This window comes from Delphinus delphis, chromosome 19 (genome assembly GCF_949987515.2).
Source record: "Delphinus delphis chromosome 19, mDelDel1.2, whole genome shotgun sequence".
Lineage (NCBI taxonomy): Eukaryota > Metazoa > Chordata > Mammalia > Artiodactyla > Delphinidae > Delphinus > Delphinus delphis.
The window spans coordinates 6,875,278-6,892,739 of NC_082701.1; the positions used below are offsets into that span (position 1 = coordinate 6,875,278).

At 47.9% G+C, this 17,462-nt stretch overlaps 1 protein-coding gene across 1 annotated transcript; it reads left to right on the forward strand.

Annotated features, from left to right (window-relative positions):
- Positions 1-792: 792 nt before the first annotated feature.
- LOC132414354 (CMRF35-like molecule 8) lies at positions 793-9,837 on the forward strand. Its single transcript, XM_059996818.1, has 6 exons — positions 793-1,210; positions 1,891-2,032; positions 4,325-4,419; positions 8,278-8,315; positions 8,763-8,870; positions 9,703-9,837. Exons 1-6 carry the CDS (start codon positions 793-795, stop codon positions 9,835-9,837), a joined length of 936 nt encoding a protein of 311 aa, XP_059852801.1.
- The last annotated feature ends 7,625 nt before the right edge of the window (positions 9,838-17,462 follow it).

Consider the following 17,462-nt stretch of genomic DNA (forward strand, 5'->3'; position numbering starts at 1 on the left):
GTCCCCTAACTCCCCTTAGCTGAGAACTCTCTGGGAAAATGGCAGACATAAAATCTTAGAAACAAAACACGAGGTTCCAAAAAAAAGAACAAACACACACTAGCTTCCCTTGAAAATTAAGTCTACAGGAGCTGCGCAAACGGAAGTAAGACCCAGGATGAAATGAAGGCTTTCATCAGTAAACTTTCTGTGTGTGTGAAGGATTTTTTTTTTTTTTTTTTTTTTTTTTTTTTTTGCGGTACGCGGGCCTCTCACTGTTGTGGCCTCTCCCGCTGCGGGCCACAGGCTCCGGACGCACAGGCTCAGCGGCCACGGCTCACGAGCGCAGCCGCTCCGCGGCATGTGGGATCCTCCCGGACCGGGGCACGAACCCACGTCCCCCCCATCGGCTGGCGGACTCTCAACCACTGCGCCACCAGGGAAGCCCGGTGTTTTTTTTAATCCACAAAGTTTACCAAGTGTATCCAGTCTTCTTTTGTGAAATATTTAGCAGCCCTTTCTTGGCCTTGGTACATATTCCCTCGGTGGGAACAGATTGCTGTGAGCGCTTCCTCAGGTTACCGAGCTGCTCAGGCCTCAGGGCGAGATGCTGTCCCTCAGGAAGAGCCGGGTGCTTGCAGGCAAGCTCTTATTGTCCAGATAAGTTCGGAAGTGGGAGGTGTCTGGTTGGTGAGGGGTGGGAAGGGCAGAGGAAAGGAGATTGGGATCTGGAGGAAGGAGCTGCTGTGATCAAATCTTAGGGGTGACAGCGTGGACGGGGGAGGACTCTCTGGCTGATGGGAGGTGGCTGGCATGAGATGGGGGAACACTGGGGGTGACCCCAGCGCGCCCCTGACCCAAGCCCACCTAGTGAACAGCCAGAGTCGGTTGTGTTTTCCAGGCTGTTTGTCCCTGTGGGGCCCCAGCAGAGTGACAGGCGTCGTGGGGGGATCCCTGAGCGTGGAGTGTCGGTACACGGAGCAATACAAAGACAATAGCAAATACTGGTGCAAAGCCCCATGTCTGTTACCGTGGAAGACTGTGGAGACCAAAGAGCCAGAGAGAGAAGTGATGCAGGGCCACGTGTCCATCAGGGACCATCCTGCAAACCTCACCTTCACAGTGACCTTGGAGAGCCTCAGAGAGGACCAAGCAGGAAAGTACGTGTGTGGGATCACGGTCCCATTTTCGCTTGATCCCACCGTCCAGGTTGTGGTGTCTGTGTTCCCAGGTGAGCCGTGCACACCCCTTCCCCCTGTACCAGCAACAGGGTTACCTGAAGAGTGTCAGGTCGGATTAGCCAAGGCAGAAATCCGATCAGAGACAAAACTGTGTGTGTGTGTGTGTGTGTGTGAGAGAGAGAGAGAGAGAGAGAGAGAGAGAGAGAGAGAGTCAGGGCGCTGGCCCCTCTCCTCAGTCTTGAGCGATGGGAAGGTGCCTGTCAGGGAAAGGGGAGGCTGAGAGAGTGAGTGTGCAAAGGAGAGAGGAGGGCGTGCTGGGGGCAGCCCCACAGAAGGTGGGGAGCTGAGTGGAGAGGGGGTGGTGGCCGGGTGCCCAGTGCAGTGGGGGTGCTAACAAGATCTGCAGTCCAAACAGCCGTCTCTGGCAGGCAGCGTGTGGCTGTGACTTGGGGTGGGGGGAGAACGAGCCTGGGAGTGGGAGTGACTGTGGGCCCTCCAGAGGACCCTGACCTCATCAGCAGGATGGAATCGGGGCTGTTGGGGACCTGTGTCCTGTTAGGAAATGCTCACTCAGCCCCGGGAGGGTCCTGGCGAGACTTTGGCTGCAGGGTCCTCCATCCTGCCCTCTTCCTGAGTGAGCATTTCGTGTGAAACCAAACAAAGAAGGTGTTGGCGAGTGGTGGGAGAGTCAGAGAGCATTCCCTGGGTCTAATTTGTGTTTCTGCACCAGCATCAGTGCCAACCCACCCTACTGCTGTGGCCAAGACCTCGACAATCACAATCAGTATTTCAACAATGTCATTCACCGCCCTGGCCATGGCGAGTCCCAGCTACAGTGCCAACAACGAGGAGGAAGCCATGCAGGGGTGGGGGTAAGGCACCTGAGTCCCCATGTCTTGGAGGTGGGCTTCCTCTTGTCCATTTGGGGCCGGGAGCCCCATCCCTTTGGCTGGGGACCTCTGGCTCTCTTTGCGTCCAGGCTGGAAGCCGGTCTGCGTCTCCTGGCTTGGGTTGTAGGGGTCAGGGTGAACCTGCCTTGGGCTCTGAGAGAGGGCTCAGGCCGGGCAGAAGCTGGGGGGTGGCTGGAGGGAAAGTAAATTTTTTTTTTTTTTTTTTGCGGTACGCGGGCCTCTCACTGTTGTGGCCTCTCCCGTTGCGGAGCACAGGCTCCGGACGCGCAGGCTCAGCGGCCATGGCTCACGGGCCCAGCCGCTCCGCGGCATGTGGGATCCTCCTGGACCGGGGCACAAACCCGTGTCCCCTGCATCGGCAGGCGGACTCTCAACCACTGCGCCACCAGGGAAGCCCGGAAAGTAAATTTAATGAGAGCTGATGATATCCTACCAGGCACATACTGAATGCCTCACATGAATGTTCTCATTTGTTACTCACAACCTTTACCATAATTACCTCATTGTACAGACCAGTAAACCAAGGCTCTGAGAGGTTAAGTGATTGGCTGGGTCCTGCAGCCACAGAGGCAGGCTAGGCTCCCAAGCCAAGTTTGTGAGATTCCAAAGTCTGAGATTCTTTCTTCTAAATTCGTGATTCTCGATCCTTTTTTTGGGGAGGGGGGAGGCCAAAAACCCCAGGAGAATCTGACAACATGTATAGATTCTCTCACCGGAAAATACATACAGTCAGAAACCATCTCTGGGGTTCACAGACTCTCTAGTCTGACGCCACCTGGTGCCCTGCAAGGTGATTCCGGCACTGACCACCTGGAATTAGCACAGACCCCAGCGTCCCATGAAACTCCTTAGGCTCAGTGCCAGAAGACGGCCTGACCTCACAAATGCCGGAGCACTTTGGGGATTCCCCAGGTCATCACATTTCTGATCAATTGGATACAAATTTGGGGGTTCCCATGGGAAGTGCTGTACTTACAGTTTTATCATAAAGGATAAATGTCAGGACCAGCCAATGGAGAGACACCCAGGGCGAGGTCTGGGAGGATCCGGAATGCCGAGTTTCCGTGCCCTTTCCCAGTGGAGTCAGGGGGCATCACCCTCCCAGGACACTGATGTGTTCACCAGCCAGGAAGTTCCCCCATGCCTTCGTGTTCATCGTTTTTATTTGGGTTTCATGACACAGGCCTGACTGATGGAATCATTTTCCACATGACTGACCTCAATCCCCAGCCCCCCTTCACTTCCCTGAAGGTCAGGCTGGCTCCGAGCCCCAAATCTCTGATTACGTGGTGACCAGCTTCCATCCTGGGTCATGCCATCTCTCAGCAAGAACTCAGGCAGATCTAAGGGGCTCGTGAATAACAAACGTACTCCTATTACTAGGAAAATCCCAAGGATTTAGAGTCTTCCTTCCAGGAGCCAGGGGCAAAGGCCAGTCAGGTTCTTTATTACATGACACCCCCAAGGCCCCTCCACTGGCTTCCTGACAACCCAAGTGACAATCCTAATAACAGGCAAGGTGAAATTCAGCCCCCAAACATGCCACTTCCAGAAGCTAGCTCTGCAGATGCACACCTGGGGGACAGAGCTGGGTTTTGTATGGCTGAAGCCTATGCAATTTACAGGGGGCGGGGAAGTGCATCTTTAAGAAAAAGACTAGAACATTACGGATGCAAACTAGGCATTAAAGAAGGGGCCCGAGCAAGTGAGGAACCAGAAACCCCAAGTTATGTCAGCGTCCCAGGAACTCAGCTGCTGCTTGGCCGAGTGTGAAATGGTATAGTTACAAGGTGAGTTTTTGCAGCCATGTTTGTAATTGCAATAGACTGGGAGAAATGCCGATAGAGAGGGAAGAGTTAAATAATTTATGGTCCGTCCATGCAATGGAATACTATGCAGCTGTAAAAAAGACAAAACAAAACAAACACCCTGAAGGACTTCTTCATGTACTGACATGGAAAGCTCTCCAAGATGCATTGTTAAGTAAAAAAAACTAGTGTTTATACCCTGCCTCTTTTGTGTGAAAAAAGGACATATATAAAAATAATGTACATTCGTATTTTCTTGTATCTGAATAAAGGGCCTCTGGAAGGTTCTTAGGTATACCGTGTGTGTGTGGGGGGGGGATTTAGGTAGATGGGGGATGTGTAGAAAGGAGACCTTATACCATCTACATTTTTTCAATGGGACCTTATCTATCTATTGAACAAGAGCGGGAAGGCGTGATGCCCACCTCACCCTCTCTCCCATCAGGCTGCAAGTGCTGCTGGCCTTGTTGGCACTTCTGCTGCTTCTGTTGGGGGGCATCTCACTGCTGGCCTGGAGAATGGTTCAGAGACGGATCAAATGTGAGTGAGTTCCTTACACCTGCCGCCCCGGGGTAGGCAGGCCCCGCCCACAGCCTCTGGTCTCTGAGGCTCTGTGTCCTGGTTCCCAGAATGGTCCTCAGATGCATCCCCTGAGACCACATATCCCGGGTGACCCTAGAGGGCAGACCCCAGAGGCAGTGTCCTGGCAGATCCAGGCTGTGGGAGACGGCTCCCCGAAAAGAGGCGTTTCCCACAGCGGGGCCTGGGGTGGGTGCTTGTGAAGCAGGGTCCCTCTTCTGTCTAAACCTTCTGTGACCTCCCACACTCTCCAAAGTCCAGGTCCCCACAGGACACTGAAGGCCCTCTGCAACCTGCCCATCCTTACACTCTGGAAGGCAGCTGTTTCCCAACTTCTTCTGCGTTTGCTCTGGGAGCCTGGGGTGCCCCCCTGCCTCTCTGTGGCTCACTCCTGCTGGGCCCTAAGCACTGCTCTCAGATTTCCTTTCCTCTGGGACTTTTCTTGGCCCCCCAAGAGCAGCTTAGGGGCCCTTTCCGGGTGGACCTCGGTTCTTCCACCATGATAGCCCTTTTCACACCAGATTGTCACACCTGCTTCCATGCCTGCCTGCCCACCAGCCCGTGCGACTCCTTAAGATCAGGGACCCTGACTCGAGAAAGTACAGTATTTGTTGAATGAATGTATTATTTAATATCGTCACGTTGGGCACCCCAGGAAGCTCCAGGCATCTTGTGGTCCAGTCACTCTTCTCTGAGCTCAGATTAAAAGGGAGAACGTAGGGGGCACCCAGCATCCTGTCCAGCGCTCAGTAAGTAGGTGCTCAATAAACAGCTGAGCAAATTTAAATAAACAGAAGAACAGAGGAACCAGTGAAGCTGTGGTCTTGTTGCTGGCTGGAGCCCCAACTGCCACCTGGAGGACAGCCAGTTTCTGCCTGAGACGGAATGTGAGCCCTAAGTTTGCTTACTGTGTTGAGAGTTCTTGATTCCATGCGCACAGGGTTCTGGGGGGATGTTCGTGCGTAGTTACCAATGCTGAGCCTTTCAAGCTTGCTCTGCTCCATAGCTGCAGTGCTAACTGGGAGTTGGTACTTTCTGGGGGCCGGGTGGAGGGGATCCTGCATTACTCTCTCACCTCCAGCATCCCCGTGGGGTTCAGCCTCTCCCCCCAGCACAGCTCAGGCCTTTAGGAGAGAAATCAGCGGATGGAAAGAAAACCACTTCCTCTTCCCCATCTGCTGCTTGCATATCATTTTTGGGAACCCTCCCCCTAAACTTCAACCCATACTGCTTACCACATGGGGATTTTCCCAGCCTGGATTGCCTCAGATCTGTGGGTCCCAGCCATCTCCACGGTGCCCTTTCACCTAAAAAGCACCGCCCCGCCCCCCCGCTTAAAAAAGGGATGTGTGATCACTGTAGAAAACTGGAAAAGTAAGTAAAGCACAAAGAAGGAAATAAATTCACCCTAATAAATAAAAACGGGAGCTCGCACCACCTAGAGAAAACCAACCACGGGCATTTGAGTCACGTCCTTGCAGTCCCTTTTGCACATCTGACTTCTTAAAATGTTTGCATCATACTGTAATTCCACTTTTAAACCTTAACATATTGTATGATTTTCCCTGCTAACAATGTTCTTCCGAAAATCCCTGACTCAGAGTTGACTTGTGCGGGTGGATCACGCCTTGTTACGTGATCTTTGTTTAACAGGAGAAAGGTTTTCTGTTCAAGTAGCCTGACTGTCCCTCCCCTGCTTTGCGTCTCAGCTCCTGTCTCCTGGCTGCATCTGGGGTTGTCTACCCAGTGTCCTTGCCCCTCCCGCCTCAGCCTGATGCCTGCCCTACCGCCCACTCATGGTTTTTCCCCTCAGCCCACTCTTGTTCATTCATTCATTCACTCACACAGCAAAGCTGTTTTGAGGACCTATTGTGCACGAGGGCCTGTACCGGGCTCTTGGGGACACTGTCATGACCAGGGTAGACTGGCTCCACCTTCAGGGTGCTTCCCGTCCAGCTGGCTGCCACCCAACTCTTTCAATGCCAACTTCCCTCCCCCGGAATGGACTCCCATCCCTTCCTCACCAGCCCCCTTCCTCCTTATCATCAAATCACCCACCTCAGCTGAAGGGACGGAGGGTAGTGGGGCACCCTCCTGCAGTATTTGGAACAAAATGTGTTCATATCTCAGAGCCCCTGGTTGCATGTTCTGCTGAGTCAATTGATGGGGCTTAGCAAACACTTCTGTCATACGTGCCCTTGTGTCTCCTGAAGGTGGGTATCTCACCTTTGACTTTGGGGCTCCCTCCCTGAGGCTGGACAGTGTCTCCCCGCAGCGTTCAGTGGACTGGGCTCTGGAGTTGCCTGGCGGTGCACCTAGACCTATAGGGCATTCTGGTTGTGTGCATCACCTGTCCCCATCGGCTCCTGCGGCTCCAGGTTGAAAGGGCCAGGGGTGCACAGGGTTTTGCTCGGAGGCAGGACACCTGCAGAGCCACGCTGCAGGAGCCAGAAACAAAAGGTTGTGTGACCTGAGCTGCGATCCCTCAGAGCTGACAGGGCCTCGTGTCTGGGAGGGACGGACGCCCAGGCCAGGGGTCAGAGCAGATGACCCTTGTGACTTTGTGTAGTTTGATGTGGCTCTAGGTCTCCACAAGAACACTGCCTTTTTCCGTTGCGGAGCACAGGCTCCGGACGCGCAGGCTCAGTGGCCATGGCTCACGGGCCCAGCCGCTCCGCGGCATGTGGGATCTTCCAGGACTGGGGCACGAACCCGCATCCCCTACATCGGCAGGCGGACTCTCAACCTCTGCGCCACCAGGGAAGCCCAAGGACACTGCCTTTTACTTTATTATATTATTTTATTTAAACAAATTTAGGGCTTTGTTAAAACACAGATAGCTGGACTTCATCCTCAACGTTGATAATTTAGTACATCAGCAGTGGGGCCTGCAGATCTGCATTTTTTTTAATTGTGGTAAAAAAATACGTACCATAATTTTTTTTTTTTTTTTGGCTGAGTTGGGTATTCGTTGCTGTGTGCGGGCTTTCTCTCGTTGCGGTGAACCGGGGCTACTCTTCTTTGCGGTGCGCCGGCTTCTCACTGCGGTGGTTTCTCTTGCTGCGGAGCACGGGCTCTACGTGTGCAGGCTTCATTAGTTGTGGCTCACGGGCTCTAGTGTGCAGGCTCAGTAGTTGTGGTGCACGGGCTTAGTTACTCCGTGGCATGTGGGATCTTCCCTGACCAGGGCTCGAACCCAGTCCCCTGCATTGGCAGGTGGATTCTTAACCACTGCACCACCAGGGAAGCCCCCTACCATAAAATTTGCCATCTTAACCGTTTCTAAGTTTACAGTTCAGCAGTGTTATGTATATTTACATTGTTGCAAAAGAGACTTCTAGAACTTTTTCATCATACAGACACTTCCTTTTAAATGAGTGTCCTTCCTTTCTTGCCTCTCCTACCTGGGAACTTTTTTTGTTTGTTTTTGGCCATGCTACGCAGCGTGTGGGATCTTAGTTCCCTAACCGGGGATCGAACCCATGCCACCTGCATTGGAAGCGTGGAGTCCTAACCAGGGGACTGCAGGGGAAGTCCCTGGGGAACATTTTTATGCGTGACTGTTTGGAGAACTACCTTTGTTTGGCCCCTTTCCCCAAGCTGGATCCTTCCTGCTCATTTGTTTATTCATTCATGTCCTCATTGACTAATTCACCCATTCAACAAACCCTTGAGTTCCTACCATGCTACCGGCCTGAAGCAGTAGGTCCCCAGGGCTGAAGTCTCTAGGGAAAGACCTTCCTCCGGTTGGACCGTAGGGATCCCCATCACTGCCTTGCGCTGGGATTCGACCTCCTTTCTCTTCTCTTGTCTCTTTAGCTGGCGAGAATCCAGAACCTCCCCAGAACCCCAGTCAGGTAAGAAAGGCTACTGCAGGAGGAGTGTCTGGGTAGCTGCGGGGAGCGCAGAGGATGTTGGAGGCCTGAACTGTCCCATCAGCCAGTGGAGGTCTGTGTGGATCACACATGGGTGGAGTGAGGTGCTCACCCCAAACGGGAAGAACAACGCCTGGGAGATCTGGTCATTGGGTCATCATGAACTCTAGCCAGTCTCTTCCCACTGCAGGGGAAAGTGGAGTGAGGGAGGGTCCTCCCAGCCCAGCTGTTGACCTGACCATTCACATTCTCCCCTGAGAGGACAAGCGTGTGGGAAGGGGGAGGCCGAGTGGGAAGACTGGGACGCTCAGAGCAGAGAGGGAAAGGGGAGATGATTGCAGAGAAGGAGGGACAGAAGGCCCTCTGGGCTGGACCATGCAGGGGCTCTGTGGACACCCACCAAGCCCTCACACCTCCTGCCCACCCTAGGCTGCTGAGCTGAGCGATCCCTGCTATGAGAATCTAGAGCTGCCGATGTGGCCCCTTCTGGAACAGCCCGTGCGACCCACACAGGAGGAGGTGGAGTACAGCAACTTAGTGAGTGCAAGGGCCCAGCTCCCGTCACAGGGACCCCGGGCGACGATAGAGGCATCACCTAGGGGGGTGGCAGCAAGCAGAGAGGGGAGTGAGGGGATCCACGCTGTTTCTCTAGGACAAGGACACGTACAACACGGGGCAAGTGTAGATTTTGCCAAAGGTGGTTGTCCTTGTAGCTGGGGGTGAGGGGGTGGGGTGGAGATGAAGGAGCTATTGAAATGGCCGGGGATAATCAATATTCAATAAAGTACAGCATTTATCAGGCACTGACCATGTACCATACACCCAATGTCAAAGACTGCGATTTCGCACTGCTTTGGTCCTATGATCTCTTTGGGATGAACTCTGCTTTTCAGATTTTTATCGATGACCCCCTGTGGGTCAGCCCACAGCCATTGTAAAGTAGAATAATGGAAGAGGTTGCCTCCCAACCCCACCCGGCCCAGGGTCGTAAGCCACCCATCAGTGGAACAGTTTAGGCAGAGCCTGAGGGATCGGTTGTTAGAGAAGTTGAGGGGGAGATTTAAGCATCAGACACGTGGCCCCGAGACTAACAACATCCTTGTTTTTCTAACTTGGTGACTAATGACCTCAAAGTAGACCCCAGGGAATCCCCCGGCTCTGAGGCCTGGGACTTTGTGCTGTGTCTTGACCAGGTCGGGTGGAGCAGGTGGGTGGACAGGATCTTGGAGACCAGCCCTTGCACGAGAAAGAGGCCAGGACAGTGGGGGAGGGTGGAGCCACCGTCCCGCAGTGGAACCTCTCTAAGGCCCTAAGCTGGGGGTTCCTGCTTCCCCTGCCTCTCCTGAGCCTCTGGTCTCTGTCTCTGCAGGGGCTCCCCAGGGAAAACCTTCACTACACCTCAGTGGTATTTGATTCCCGAAGCCAGGATTCTAAGACGGACGGAATTCCCTCCCAGAAGCCCCAGACGCAGCAGCCAGTGTACAGCGTGGTTAAGAAGACATAAGCTTGTGTCTCCAGCCTTGCCAACTGGAGGGCTGTGTGGGCCACAGGAGGCCCAGGGCTCAGCCCCCACCCACGTCTGCCTCACCTGCTCCCCTTGATGGTGACCGACAAGGCAGCTGGGCTCCCCAGGACTGTCCCTCTTGTGCCATCAGCCAGGCTGGCTTCATTGAGGATGACCAGGAATGGGGCTCTGGATGGACCTGTGGGAAACCTTCCATCCTACTGGCTCTCAATGCATCCTTCCTGTCTTAGCTCTGTGTGTGGACGGCAGGAGGTCAGCCCCATGTGACTCCAGGAAAAGATGTGGCTCATGTAGGGTGGTACCTTCGAATAGCTTTGTAAATCGCAGCCCCATGGAAATGTCTGGGATTGCTGGCGAGTGGGGAGAACTGATGCAGAGCCAGAAGCATACAAAGGCGCTGCAGGCTGGGTCCCCCTCATCTTACAGACAAGGAGACTAAGACCCAGAGAGAAGAGAGTCTTGCCCGTGGCTCCCGAACTAGCGGCACGTTTCTCTGGACTCTTAGGTTTACTGTTAATATAAGAGATATTAATAAAGTTTAAAGTATCTTAAGAGAGAAGAAAAATTTAAAAGAAAAATCCTTTCTTTTGAAGGCTGAATAGTATTCCATTTATGTATATATCACGTTATGCTTGTCCATTCATCTGTCAGTAGATACTTGGGGTGCTTCTATGTTTTAGCTCTCGTGAAAAATGCTGTTATGAACATGGTGCACGAGTATCTCTTCGAGACCCTGCTTTCAGTTCTTTTGGGTATATACCCAGAAGTGAAATTGCTAAATCATATGATAATCTATTTTTAATTTCTGAGGAACTGCAATACTGTTATCTGCCGCAGATGTACCGTCTTACCTTCTCACCAACAGTGCACAAGGGTTTCCAATTTCTCCACATCCTTTTCAACACTTGGTTTTTATTCCTGTTTTTGGTTTGTTTGTTTTTTTAATAGTAGCTATCCTAATGGATGTGAGGTGATATCTCATTGCAATTTTGATTTGCATTTCCCGAGTGATTAATGATGTTGAGCACTTTTCATGTGCTTATTGGCCATTTGTATGTCTTCTTTGAAGACATGTCTATTCAAGCCTTTTGCCCATTTTCAAATTGATTTTTTTGTAGTTGTTGAGTTTTTGTTGTCTATGTATCCTGGATGTTAATCCTTGTCAGATACATGATTTGCAAATATTTTCTCTCATTCTGTGGGTTGCCTTTTTACTCTGTTGATAGTGTCTTTAGAGCACAAAACTTTAAAATTTTCATGAAGTCCAATTTGTCCATTTTTTCTTTTGTTGCCTGTGCTTTTTGGGTCATATTCAAGAAATCATTGCCACAGCCATGGTTGTGAAGACTTTCTCACACATTTTCTCCTAAGAGTTTAATGGTTTTAGGTCTGACATTGAGGTCTTTGATCATTTTGAGTTAATTTTGTATATGCTGTTACGTAAGGGACCAACTTAATTCTTTTGATTTTTTTTTTGCGGTACGCGGGCCTCTCACTGTTGTGGCCTCTCCCGCTGCGGAGCACAGGCTCCAGATGCGCAGGCTCAGCGGCCGTGGCTCACAGGCCCAGCCGCTCTGCAGCATGTGGGATCTTCCCGGACCGGGGCACGAACCCGCGTCCCCTGCATCGGCAGGTGGACTCTCAACCACTGCGCCACCAGGGAAGCCCCAACTTAATTCTTTTGCATGTAGATATCCAGTTTTTTCAACACCATTTGTTGAAAAGACTGTCCTTTCTCCATTGAATGGTCTTGACCCCCAAGTCAAAAATCATTTGACTATATATGTGAGGGTTTATTTCTGGACTCTATTTTATTCCATTGGTCTATGTGTTTGATTTTATGCCAGGATCACTCTCTCTTTTTGAAAATCTATTTATTTATTTATTTATTTTTTGCTGCATTGTGTCTTCGTTGCTGTGCACAGGCTTTCTCTAGTTACAGCGAGTGGGGGCTACTCTTTGCTGCGGTGCGTGGGCTTCCCATTGCAGTGGCTTCTTTCGTTGTGGAGCACGGGCTCTAGGTGCACGGGCTTCAGTAGTTGTGGCACGTGGGCTCAGTAGTTGTGGCTCGCGGGCCCTAGAGCACAGGCTCAGTAGTTGTGGCACATGGGCTTATCTGCTCTGCGGCATGTGGGATCTTCCCGGACCAGGGCTCGAACCCGTGTTGCCTGCATTGGCAGGCGGATTCTTAACCACTGCACCACCAGGGAGGTCCCCAGGATCACTCTCTTTTAGTTACTGTGGCTTTACAGTGAGTTTGAAACCAGGAAGTGTGAGTCTTTTAATATTGTTCTTCGTTTTCAAGATTGTATTGGTTATTGGAGGTCCCATGAGATTCCATATTAATTTTAGGATGGGTTTTTCTATTTCTGCAAAAAATGTCATTTTTTTCTGATAGGAATTTCGATAGGAATTGCATTGACTCTATAGATCACCTTAGGTAGTATTTTTATCTTAACAACGTTAAGTCTTCCAATCCATGAACATAGGATGTGTTTTCATTTATTTACGTCTTCTTTAATTTCTTTCAGCAATGTTTTGTAGTTTTCATTGTACAAGTCTTTCACCTCCTTGCTTAAGTTAATTCCCAAGTGTTTTGTTCTTTTTGATGCTATTGTCAATGGAATTGTTTTCATATTTTCCCTTTCAGATTGTTAACTGATAATGTACAGAAATGCAACTGATTTTTGTGTGTTGATTTTGTACCCTGCTACGTTGCCAAATTCATTCATTCATTCTAACAGGGTTTTTTTTTGTGGAATCTTTTTGGGTTTTCTACATATAAGATCATATCATCAGCAAACAGATAATTTTACTTCTTTCTTCCCAATTTGGATGCCTTCTATTTCTTTTTCTTGCATAATTGCTCTGGCTGGGATTTCCAGCACCATGTTGAATAGAAGAAGCCAAGTGGGCATCCTTAGCTTCTTCTTAATCTTAGAGGAAAAGCCGTCATTCTTTCACAGTTGAGTATGATGTCCACTGTGGGTTTTCTATATATGGCTTTTATAACGTTGAAGTAGTTTCCTTCTATTCCTAGTTTGTTGAGTGTCTTTATCATAAAAGGATGTTGAATTTTGCTAAATGCTTTTTCTGCATCAATTGAAATGATCACATGGGCTTTTCCCTTCACTGTGTTAATATAGTGTACTACATTGATCAATTTTTATGTTGAATCATCCTTGCATTCCAGGAATAAATCTCACTTGGTCATGGTGTATAATTCTTTCAGTATTTTGCTGAATTCTGTTTGTTAGTATTTTGTTGAGGATTTTTGCATCAGGATTTGTTCATAAGGGAAATTGATCTTTAGTTTTCTTTTCTTATAGTGTCTGGCTTTGATATCAGAGCGATACTGGCCTCATATAGTGATTCTGGAAGAGTTCCTTTTTTTTCTATTTTTTTGGAAGAGTTTAAGAAGGACTGGTATTAGTGCTTCTTTAAATGTTTGGTGGAATTCACCTGGGAATCCATCTGGTTCTGGGCTTTTCTTTGTGGGGAGGTTTTTGATTACTGATTCAGTCTCCTTATTTTGTTATTAGTCTGTTCAGGCTTTCTATTTCTTCTTGATTCAATCTTGGTAAGTTCTAGAAATTTGCCCATTTTATCTAGGCTATCCAGTTTGTTGGTGTACAGTTGTTCATAGTACTCTCATAAACGTTTTTGTTTCTGTGGAATTGGTAGAGATGTCCCCACTTTCCTTTCGAATTTTGGTAATTTCGGTCTTCTGTTTTTCTTAGTCCATCTAGGGAAAGTTTTGTTGATTTTGTTGATCTTTCAAAGAACAAACTTTTGGTTTCGTTGATTTTCTCTCTTTTCCTCTATTCTCTATTTTGTTTAGCTCTGCTCTAATATTTATTATTTCCATCCTTCTGCTAGTTTTGGGTTTATCCATCTTTTTCCAGTTCCTAAAGTTGTAAAGTTAGGTTTTTTATTTGAGATCTTTGCCCCCCCCCCGTTAATGTAAGCATTTAAATTTCCCACTTAGCATTGCTTTTGTTGTGCCCCATAAGTTTTGGTAGGTTGTGTTTATGTTTTCATTTATCTTTAAGTGTTTTCTAGTTCCATTTATGATTTCTTCTTTGATCCATTGGTTGTGTAAGAGTGCGCTGTTTAGTTTCCACAAGTTTGTGAATTTTCCAGTTTTACTTTTTTTCCCTTTTCAAGTGTTTATTGAAAGATAAATAAACATAAATTGGTTGGTTATGTGTCAGTGTCAATTCGTTTTTTGAATTCTGTCTCATAATACTGTGTAATCTCTTATAAGAAAAAAATTTTTTTTGAGCATTAAGTAATGCCCTTGCAGTATGAATTGGGCCAACCATCAGATGTGGCTCCTCTCCTGTCTCAATATGAATAAAATGCAGTTAAAAAACAATGAAGAGGGACTTCCCTGGTAGCGCAGTGGGTAAGACTCCATGCTCCCAATGCAGGGGGCCTGGGTTCGATCCCTGGCCAGGGAACTAGATCCCGCATGTGTACTGCAAATAAAAGTTTAAAAAAAAAAAATGAAGAGAATCCAGTTTCACATTTGTTATTTATTTCTAATTTCATCCTGTTGTGGTCAGAGAAGAAACTTTGTGTATCTGTCTTTTTAAACCTATTAAGAATAAGTTTGTGGCCTCATATATGGTCTATCCTGGAAAATGTCCCATGTGCACTTGAGAAGAATAAGCATATTGTTTTTGGGTAGAGTGTTCTGTATGTATCTGTTAGATCTAGTTGATTTATTGTGTTAAGTTCTCTATTTTCTTACTGATCTTCTGTCTGGTCGTTCTATCCATTATTGAGAGTCGGGTAATGAAGTCTCCAACTACTATTGTAGAACTGTCTATGTCTTCCTTCAATTCTGTCTGCTTTTGCTTTACATATTTTGATGGTCTGTTGTTAGGTCCATAATTATGTATAATTGTTGTATCTTCTTGATCTTACTACCTGTCCACATTTATGTTGTATGAGACAAATAAACCTGAAATTTGTATGAAACAAATAAACCTAGGTAACTGTTGGTTGGAGTTTCTGTGATTTACAGGAAACTACATTCCAAATTGAGGCAGAGCTCTAACCCAGAATCTCTTCCTATTTTGTCAGAGATGTTTGTTAAAACTTCACCATCCACCCAGATGGAGGAGACATCTGTTTGGAGTTCCCCCAGTATGTTCTAATCAAGTCTGTATTCATTCGTTTGCTCATTCACTCATCCATCTACCTAGTCATTGGTTCAACAAAAATTATTTGAACACTCAAAGGTACTATTAAATGCAGCAGTGAAACTATAGCAGCAAATACAGTAGTGAAAAAGATACACCATACCTGTTTTCAGAGAGCTTGCTGTCTAGTGGGAGCAATATTAGATTACAAAATGAAAACAACCAGAGGAATAGCCAGGTGGCCTCATGCATCTGTGAAGCCTGACCATGACACAACGGTAGGTGGAACCCTTCACATACAACACGGTGTTGAGTGATGTTCCCTGATGCCGTGCAACATGGACTCCTGGCAATGAGGATTTGAAAGGTGGATGTGAAGAGTGTTGAGCGACCCCATAATGTGGACAGGGGCTTAGTCATGTACCTGTGCAGAGTAAGCGCTCAAAAACATTTGTTGACATGAACTGAATTCAGTCCAGTCACATTCCAAGCTTGACCTAAAACGGCCCTTAGAGGTATCCCATTTCTAATCAGAGAGTGACCGCTGCAGGGTGGTTTAAAACATAGAAGGACATGGTAGAAGATAGAATCTAAGACCTAAGAGGTTCTTTGCAGGACTCTGTCTCCTCAAATGGAGTGAATTTTAAGATATTTATTTAGTCTGAATTTTCACGAATTAGAAAGAAATCCTCTGTAAAATGCAAATATCTAGAGTATCAGTCAGGGGAATTGATGTTAGCTGCTGTAACAACCACAACCATGAAACTGGTTGGCATGGCACTGGGGGCCAGATCAAGATGGTATTTCTGTCATAGCTGCATACTGTCCCTACCCACCCGTCCCATGAATCTCTAAGGCATGGCGTAGGGATGTTTCCCAGTGTAAACTGCCCAGCATGGTTGCTACCCCTTGGGAGTCCTTAATATCACTTCCTGACAGTGGGTCTCAGTTGAGACCATCCCAGTTCTCCAGAGGAGGTCTACCAGAGAATGTGGAGCTGGCTCTCCATCTTCTTTTTGCAGAAGTCTTGTTGCCTTAATCTATACAGATTTGCCCAACTTCCTTTCAGGAAGCTCTGCACACCAAAGGACATTGGGAAAGGCAATCTTTGCAAGCCAGATATTTTTTTAAGTTCTTCTATAGCTTTCCTCCAGGGCTCCCGGGGGAAGTGTATCGTAACTGCCTCAGGAAGAGCGGCAACCTGGTGACTCTTCCCTGAACAAATATCTGCTCTAGGATGATCTGTCGGGAGATGCCTCAACTTACCTTCGACTGGATTTCATATTTTAAGTTGTATTTATTAAAAATTAGGCACCGTATTACCCAATTGAAAACTCAAAATTTATAGGAGAATGTACAGTGAAAATCAGTGCCCTTATTCTTGTCCCTAGTCATCCAGAGATAATGTTAATATTTCTTATGTTTCTTCCCTTTTAATCATATAGCATATATCTATACAGCATATATCTCTAGCTACCTACCTATCTATATATCTATCATCTATTTATCTATGATGTATATGATATATATAGATATATAGTATATATGGTTTGATACATGATATATGACATATATGTGTCTGACCTTCAGTTTTCTTATCTGTAAAATGGGGGAAATAACACTATAAATCTTTGTACGCTTGCAATGAGGATAAAATGATATAGCAGGGTACTTAAATCACATAACACAGCTGATATAAAATACTACCCCTGCCCACAGGGAGTTTACAGCCTGTCCCCCGGCACCTTTCCCTCCCTGGTCCTCCAAGCCAAACCATCATTCCCTAAACTGGCCTCTGCTAATCCTTCTCTCATTCAAGCAAGAGATGCTGAAGATGCTGAAAGATCGGAGCCTTGACCTGAAAAGAGGAATCTGTTGACCCTGAATTATCGCCTCCTGGTGGAATTGGAAGAGTTTTGGGGGAAATCCTTTTTCTACTAGGGAGCTGCCCACTGCTCTCCCCACCCCCTGCACCCCACAACACAGAAAACAAAATTAAAGGAAAAAAATACTTTGCTGTATGAAAATAGTTTTGATTCAGTTTTGTAGTTCCTGGTAGTTCCTCCTAATCCATTCAGTCCACTGGGTTTACTGCCCTCACCGTTCAGGGAAGCCAGGGTACCGCAGAAAGCAGCGGATAAAGGTTGCTTGTCTTTGTAGTTCCAAAACTGTCAAGGCTTTGTTGGAAGAGGAAGAAATGTGCACTGACCATAGATTTGAGGGACAAGTGAGGAGCGAGAGAAAGCTTTCCAGCCTCAGACCAGAAAAGAGTAGCCTGGATGGGGGCTGGGGCTGGACCCCAGCTTGGAGCTGCCCAGAGAACCAGCGCTTCTGCTGTTCACACTAAGGCAGCCATGGGACACAGGTGGGTAGTAGCTCTTGAAATGAGCTAGTTCTCAAATAAGATGGGCTGAGTCCAAGAAGACAATGCAAATAAGAGGATTTAGAATATCT

Excerpts from the sequence above, each read along its gene's own strand:
- LOC132414354 (XM_059996818.1), top strand. The coding sequence starts at position 793 with ATGAGATGGGGGAACACTGGGGGTGACCCCAGCGCGCCCCTGACCCAA. Across the intron at positions 2,033-4,324 it reads GAAGCCATGCAGGGGTGGGG|GCTGCAAGTGCTGCTGGCCT; the intron begins GTAAGGCACCTG and ends CTCTCCCATCAG. Across the intron at positions 4,420-8,277 it reads GGTTCAGAGACGGATCAAAT|CTGGCGAGAATCCAGAACCT; the intron begins GTGAGTGAGTTC and ends TTGTCTCTTTAG.